The 8,649-nt window shown below is 30.7% G+C and overlaps 1 protein-coding gene across 1 annotated transcript; it reads right to left on the minus strand.

Annotated features, from left to right (window-relative positions):
• Positions 1-689: 689 nt before the first annotated feature.
• Positions 690-1,576, minus strand: LOC107003899 (pentatricopeptide repeat-containing protein At1g31430-like). The gene is made up of 2 exons (XM_027912732.1): positions 1,399-1,576; positions 690-1,294 (listed from the first exon to the last, which is right to left on the minus strand). Exons 1-2 carry the CDS (start codon positions 1,574-1,576, stop codon positions 690-692), a joined length of 783 nt encoding a protein of 260 aa, XP_027768533.1.
• Positions 1,577-8,649: the final 7,073 nt, after the last annotated feature.

The following is an 8,649-nucleotide window of genomic DNA, read 5'->3' on the forward strand; positions in this document are numbered from 1 at the left end:
GATAATATATATATTAATCTTCAAGGAAAACCAATTGAAAAATGCAATTAAAATTTGCAATCATAACAAAACAATGGATTTTCTTCAATGTGAGTTCAAAATTATCACAGCGAATGCTAGCGTCACTTATAGAGGTATTAACTTTAGATATTGAGAAAAAACATCTAATAATAAACCTTAACTTCATCCAGCACCTAGTCTCCTCCTCATCCCCTTCTTTTTTCTTCCTTCCCTTTGATTTCTTACATCCCAAGATAACCCTTTTACCCCATCACCACCTAATTCCATAGTTTATCAATATTAAGAATCAAACTCAAAAATTATCAACCTTCACCCCCACCCCTCCAAGATACCAACTTCAAATCAACCCCTTTACCTTTGATTTCTTACATCCCAAGATAACCCCTTTACCCCATCACCACCTAATTCCATAGTTTATCAATACTAAGAATCAAACTCAAAAATCATCAAACTTCACCCCCACCCCTCCAAGATACCAACTTCAAATCAACCCCTTCACACAAACCACCAAAATTTGTTTTTTTCCCCAAATCATTAAGTTATCAGCTAAACAACTGTACCAAAATTGACTAATTAGAACAAACATTACCTAATGAAGATCCTTTTGCAAACCTTTGAAACTTACTACTAAAAAGCTTCTTAAAGGCTATATCAAGTAAAAATTAATTTTAATGAGAATAAAACAACACAAGAGCTTCATTTGCAAGACCATTCATCGCTATTCCAACGATCATGTTACTCCAAGCCAACACTGATTTTCTTCTTCGTATCGTGTAAAATACTGTAAGAGCTTTCTCAGGATCACCACACTTGCTGTACATATCCAATAAAGCTACCTCGACTTCTTCCTCCTTTACGTTCTGTTTCTCCATGAACGAGTGGATAGCTTCACCGATATGCAGTACACCTGCATATCCACAAACTGAAAACAACCCAACAAACGTTATACGATCAGGTCTCAATCCAAACCCCAGCATTTCTCTTAACAACTCTAAGGACTTCATATACATCTTGTTCTGAGTATAACCAAGAATCATAGAGTTCCATGAGACTAAATCTCGATCTGGCATTGCTCGAAAGATAGCCTCTGCTGAACTCATATCACCTGCCTCAGAATACCCGGTGAGCATGACATTCCAAGCAGTAGTATCCTTAGGCATTAGATTGAAAACAACCACGGCTCTTTGTAGTTCACCCTTTTGTATAAAACCATCAAGAAGTGAAGTCCATGAGAAAACCGTCTTCATCTTCATCGTATCAAACAACTTCTCAGCTGACTCCATATCTCCAAACTTATAATACATATCAATCAACCCATTTCCAAGATTTTCACTCATATGTATCCCTCTCTTCATAATATACAAATGTACAACTTACCTAAACCAAAATCTCCCATTTTCAAAGAAAACGAAACAAGTACAAGAAGTGTAACCGCGTTAGGCTCAACCCCGTTCAAACACATCTGGTTAACAGCAGCCAAAACCTCATCAAAACAACCATTTTTAACAAAATCATCAATAACCACATTCCATGAAACTACATCTGGTTCAGGCATTTCATCAAACAGCACATGATCTCGACGAAAAACCCAAACTTTGCATACATATGTAAAAGTGAATTTGCTATATGAAGGTCCAAAACATGGCCAAATTTTATCACAGCTGATTTAGAGAGCAGATTATTTCAGTACTAACATCTTGTAGTCACTAATTATATTGCTCGTAAAAAGCACAATGCGTTGGAAATGTCCCATGTCTTTGACATTCCAGAAACAAATTGAACTCCTATTCTTAGATACTCATCTATAGTCAATAAAAGGCAAAATTATGTGTATCACGAGCACACCCATTTGACGAAAACATTAGTATCCTTAACAAAAGCTATCAGATTAGCGAACGACGTGAAGTATGAAAAATGGAAATAAGAAATTTCCTTCGGATGCTTGAATGGAAGTACAAAGGGCTTATACTTCCCTGTCAAATTCCCTTTCGTGTATGTTGTTCCGTGTGTTGCCATCATGAATAAGGTTTGAGGTTCATCTGAATGTTGATGGATTTCAATATTGAGCTTATTAGGAAAGTAACTACATTTTCTATATTCATTCTTCAATGGAATTTAGTTTGATGCCATCTTTCTGCTCAGTATTAGCATAAATACAACATCACTATTTATTCAAACATTAGCGATAATTTAAATTCTAAAGGTTAGAAGACTTATCTTAGATCTACTGATAGACCAGTAGGTTAATCCGAGTATAAGTAAATGAAAATCCTTAAATTCCAAGCTAAATCCACAAGAGCCCTGAAAATTGATTCCGATGAGAAACTCATACATGAACAGAGGAAATTCAAAAGAATTCCAATAAAGAAACCCACAAAGTTAATTTCGACGGGAAAAAGATCAAATTAATTACTGCATGTGATAAAATACAACAAAAAAATGAATCTGAACAATTTTTTGACAATCCAAAGTAGAACATGAAAAGCATAATCACTCAACCAAAATTGAAAACATAACTATTGAAATTATTGGTACTTCCAAATACAAGGATAATTCAACATCAATAACAAACCCAAATGAAAAAAATAAACAAACATTCACACACACCCAGATCAATTTGGAAGTTCAACTTTAACGAAAAGGAAAATGGCACAAAAAAAAACTCAATTGAAATATGAAAGAACCTTACATGGAGAATGCTGAAGAGAAAGAACTGAATTTGTGATTACAAACAACATAATTGTATACATTGATAACATAGAAGAAAGACACGTAGGGAACTGAAAAGACAAATTGATAGCATGGGAAGAAGACACGTAGTCACAATAGAGAATGAGAAAGACAAAAATACCCTGAGAGCAATGAAACAGGCATGTTGAAACAAGCCTTTTCTAATATAAGAGTAATATCCGTTTCATATTAGTTATTCATTTTCATATTTATACAATTTTTTAAGAAATAATAGATAACAAAAATACTTTTACTAATTTACGTTTCTACTCTTTTTAATACTTTTATAATTTTACATTCAAGTGTCGAATCCATTAATATTAGGATTAGCAACTGAAAAACTTTTTCAAAACTTTATAATATATATTTTAACAAAAATAATTTAAGGGAGAAATTAACTTTTTCTTCGTTTCGTTAATTGACATAATTTAAAATAAATATTTTTGATAGCGTGGACAAATGATATAAGACGGGAGAATACTTGAAGAAATTTTAATATTACCTTTGTCCCATATTAATTCACCACTTTATTAAAAATATATTTTTAAAATTACTTACTTATCAAATCAATTTAAGATTAAATGAAATTTTCTCATTTTACATTTATAAGTAATACTCTTTGAAAGCCTAAATAATTTGAGAAGTTCTCCAAAATTGCTTTTAAAAGAGTTCATTAATAACTTTGCATCTATATTTCAAGAGTAAAATTTTTAAATAAAATTTTTAAATAGTCACTCATGTTTAGAAATTTATTATGCTATTATCTTTTTTTTGTAAGACAATAATATCACCCCACTATAATTATTTTTCTTAAAATATATTCCTCTGTTCTAAAGGGATGCCATGTTACGTTATTCTTTTATCCATTTAACAATACAACAAAAATTTATTGTCTTTATAAGCAACTTCTTTTAGATATATTCTATTGGAGCATTTAGTGTATGAGTTTTATTAACTTATATTCTTTAGTTATATTTTTATTTTTATTGTAATTTGTTTATATAAATATTGACAAATAAATAATAAGTATTCCCTCTATTTCTAATTATTTAGCCGTTTTTTTTAGTTTTTTTTACTTGTCCGTTTTGACAAATCAAGAAATGATACATCTTTTTACTATTATACCCTCAATCAATGACTTTGAATTCATCCACTTTATAATTAATAGAGTAAAATGATAAACTCACTATGTCAATCATTTTTTGATTATTATTTATGTTAATTTAAAAGTGGATAAGTAATTAAAGAAGTTAATTTTAATTTGATTATCTTTTATGAAATTGAAGAATAGGGTAAATGCTTCAATTGAATACCTAAAAGAAGTTGCTTATAGAGACACTAAATGAGCTTTTATTGTGTTCTTAAAAAACTTTTTATTAAAAAAATAATTATGTGTCATGACATTTAATTAGGAAAAAGAAGTATATTTTGAAAAAGATATGCATAATTGAGTGATATTGTGATCTTAAAAGATTATAAAAATGATATTATAAGTAAATTCTTAAGTATGGTTGACTAAGCAATTTACTCCCTATTTCAATGATATTTATTTATATGCCCCACGCCATTAAACATATTTTTTTATATAAATTATTTAGATATCTATCAATATAAATAAAAATAACTTAATAAAATTGATCATCACATTTTGTAAATATTATATAAAATAAAAAATAATCAATTGATACAAAATCGATATTAAAAATTACGACTTATCGTAAATCATTATAGTTTATTTAAAGAAAGCCCGACAAACTTTGATGTAACAAGTCGACCGACCCATGAAAAATAAATAAGTCAAAACCATTTATTTTCAACAATAGTTAACTACTACAACTACCATATGAGGGAAAAAAAAGAGAGGTGCAACTGTATATACGTACTAGATCTAGGAGTTTAGGCTGATATGGGCTCAACATATATTATTAATTTTATATTAAATATGTGATATATATAAAATTGATAAAAGTAGGCGTTTGATATTTGGTTGAGGATTTTTAAATTTTGGGTTCACTGATTTGATAATTGATAGTTAAAAGTAGATATCAAATATTAAATTTTTAAATTTTTGTTTGGTAGTTTGTATAATCGGTAAATTAAACTTCGATTTGATATGATATTCGGTAATACTGTTTAGAAGTTGTAGCCGATTGTATTACAAAGTTAATATTATTTCTTCAATTATTTACATTTTTTTTAATGTAGAGGCACGATAAAATAGACGATCAACAAATAAGAAAACATCAAAAAAACAAATTGATATAACTAAAATACATATGCATTTGAGTTGGTTATGTTTATTCTTTAAATTTCTCTTTGGGCTTGTACTAATGAGTAATGCACGTTGATGTAAGACCTTCATTAAGTTAATAATTTGGTATTAGGGAAAGACTGAATACCAAATACCAAATAGTAACTCATGTTTCTTACCAAATTCAAACAAAAAATTTTTACTTCCGAATACCATATCTAATACCAAAATTACCATATCATATCAAATATCAAATTACCGAGTACCAAATTATCAAAAATAAATTGATTTGGTTCGATAATTCAATTTTTGGTATTTTATGTCCATCCCTTGAAATTGGAGAGTCAATTATTTTAATTTATGTTTTTAAAAATATTTGAATTTGTTAATTAAATGATTTATAATAATTTTTCTATGTCGTTTCAAATAATATATATTTATGTGGAATATGGGAAATTTTGAGTGTCAAACAATTTTTTTTATGATTTTGAAATATTTAAAATTATTAATTATTGTAGCTTATAGGTCTTTTCATGTGATTTTTTAAACATAAACGAAGCAACCTAGGTAGAAAATGAATACTCCTTTCATCCCAACCGAACCTCCTCAAACGACAACATGTAAAGAAATCAGTGTAACCTAACAGTTCTACAGTATACAACTCACAAGGCTCAATAATATTCACAGTCCAATAGTCATAGTTCAACAACCACGACGTATGAAGTAAATCAATCTCAATGTCAAGTAGATCAATCACACATAACAAGAGTATCAATCACAATTATCAAATACGTAAACATAAGCATCAAAATGCATAGTCCCAATAGTCAAACTCTTGTCGGAACCATTTTTCACCATTTTTGTATCACTAGCCAAAACTATTTCACATCGATTTTATATCATGTCACTGGTCGAAACTATTTTTCATGGTTTTATATCATATCAACTGAATGTTAGTAGCCGAGACCATTTCTCATCGACTTTATATCACTAGCTGAATTCATTTCCCGTCGGCTTTGTATCACAAGTCTCATCACGATGTACAACAATCAATGTACATAAGTAAGCTCACACCAGAAGGAAGAGACGACAATTCGAGCAATTCAAGTCCACATTCATGCTATCAATCACTTCATCAATCAATTAAATAGGGGTCACAACAAGGCAATTCACAAAACATTATGATCAATACATAACCTTTTCTTTCATTCCTTTTTTTATTCATTAAGATTTATAAAGTGGAACAATGAATCTCTCGTCTCAATTCCATCACTCCTAACACACACTCAAATGAAGGCAATACACAAATTCTACTAGATTACAAGATTTTGGAGATCACTTGTCTTAATTCAACCAACTAGTCACTCCAACACTTGAGCTCCTTCCAACCAATGTCCAGAGCCCCACAATATATATCAATCAAGCATTCACAACAAATTTCCAAAAATAACATTATCCTACTCATATACTTTGAAAAATTTGTCAATTAAATAAAACCCAATATTCAAAAATGAAGTTTGAATCTAGAGTTCGTTACTTGAAATCATTACCCAGACATTTGAAACTTATTGGTAAAAAATATTTTGAAAATGAACTTAAAATCAGCTCACATTAATCTCTAGTCATTTTTCAATCAAAATCCTACATTTTCATGTTAAAATCATAAATAATCAAAGAGAAATGAAATTTGAATATAGAGTTCGTTACTTGAAATCATTACCCAGACATTTGAAACTTATTGGTAAAAATTATTTTGAAAATGAACTTAAAATCTGCTCAAATCTCTAGTGATTTTCCAATCAAAATCCTACATTTTCATGTTAAAATCATAAATAAATAAAAGATAAATGAAGTTTTAGGATCACAAAAGTTTACTCGAATGATTTAACACAAGAAATCTCTTCAAAAATCGCCTCCAAGGGTTTACCAAACTCAAAAAATGAAAAGTAAGGCTAAAACCCTGAAATTTACAGGTCAAAACTCCTATCTAATGTCGCTTAAGCGAATCTCACAAAAATATGGGGTCTCATTTTTGCGAATCAATCTCCGTTTAAATGACCATCTCTAAAGTGAGTCCTAATACTCTTAAATGAACCCCATACATAAGACCAGTCTCGATTTTCCGAGCCGACCATCACTAAAGCGAAGATCACAAAAGGGAAAGTCCCTCTGCAAGAGCGAGGACTGCAGCACCAGAACATTCGCTAACACAATATCATCCAAAATATCCTCAAGATTCGTTTGAAACCTCGTACACACAAACCATAAATGCAAATTAATTATACTCGACATTCTGGATTCAATGAAACCGTCGAAACGCGAATTGAAATTTTCCTTGACCCAAATTTTGTAAAAACCACAAGAAACTAACATAGAGTCTGAAAAAGATAAAACAAGCTTGGGACCTTTAAAATATCAACGAAGTCCTCACCTAGGGCTAAAATCATTTTCCAAATCCAATGAAACTCTTAAAATATTAGTTCAAGCATTCGAACCCTGAATATTGTCCAAAGTCAACCCAAAGTCTAAGTTTCTATAATTTCTAAACTTAGGATCTCAAATCTTCAAAAAGCTCCAAATTTGAAATCAACAACTCTCACAGATTTGATTCAATATTTCGAAACTAATGGAGTCATCATAATTCCTTTCTGACACTCGAGACTCCAAAAGACTCAAAAAATCATTTTTAACAACTTAACACTTTCAAACTCAAAACTTACAAAATTCTCAACTTTTAACTCAAAGTTCAAAACTCAACATAAAAAACAACTCGGAGTCAATATCAAAATGAGCAAAATGGTAAATTTATGAAACTTTCCAAAGATGACTGACTGAGTCATTACATTATCCACCACTAAAAACCATGTTCATCCTCAAACATAAAGTAAAAGAAAGTACCTAAAGCTTAAAAAAACTGAGAATATGTGGCACGCATATCTCACTTTGTCTCTCAAGTCACCTCCTAGCTGAATGGTACTTCCTCTACACCTTCACTGAAGCAAACTCTTTGGTTCTAAGATTTTGACCTACCTACACAAATTAACTATACGCTCCTCCTCAAAAGATAATTTTGGACCCAACTAAACTAAATCAAAAGAAAGTACATGGGACTAGTCTAGCATGTACTTTTGAAGCATTGAGATATGTAATATAGGATGCACAACTGACAAGTTAGGTGGCAATGCCACCTCTCTCACACGACTCACAATCTCAAAGGGTCAATTGAATCTAGGGCTAAGCTTGCCCCTTCTTTCTGAACCCTCATCACACCCATGAATCGAAGACAAATATGATCACCCTTCATGAATACTAGAGCTCGAACTCTCTAAGCTTCGTAAGTCTTTTTTCGCTCTAGATCATATGGACCTACTCTATATCATCTCTAAGTATGTCGAATGAGTCCATATCATCTAAGTCAAACCATCAATCAGAGATCTACACTGTCTGTCATACAACAACTCTTATAAAGCTATTTGAATACTAGAGTGATAATTACTGTTGTAGTCAAACTTTGCTAATGGAAAACGCTAATCAATCTAGCACCAAAATCGATCACACAAGCTCGAAGCATGTCCTCTAACACCTGAATAGTGCACTCAGAATGACCATTTGTCTAAGGACAGAAAAATGTACTCATATCTAACCGT

Source organism: Solanum pennellii, chromosome 11 (genome assembly GCF_001406875.1).
Source record: "Solanum pennellii chromosome 11, SPENNV200".
Lineage (NCBI taxonomy): Eukaryota > Viridiplantae > Streptophyta > Magnoliopsida > Solanales > Solanaceae > Solanum > Solanum pennellii.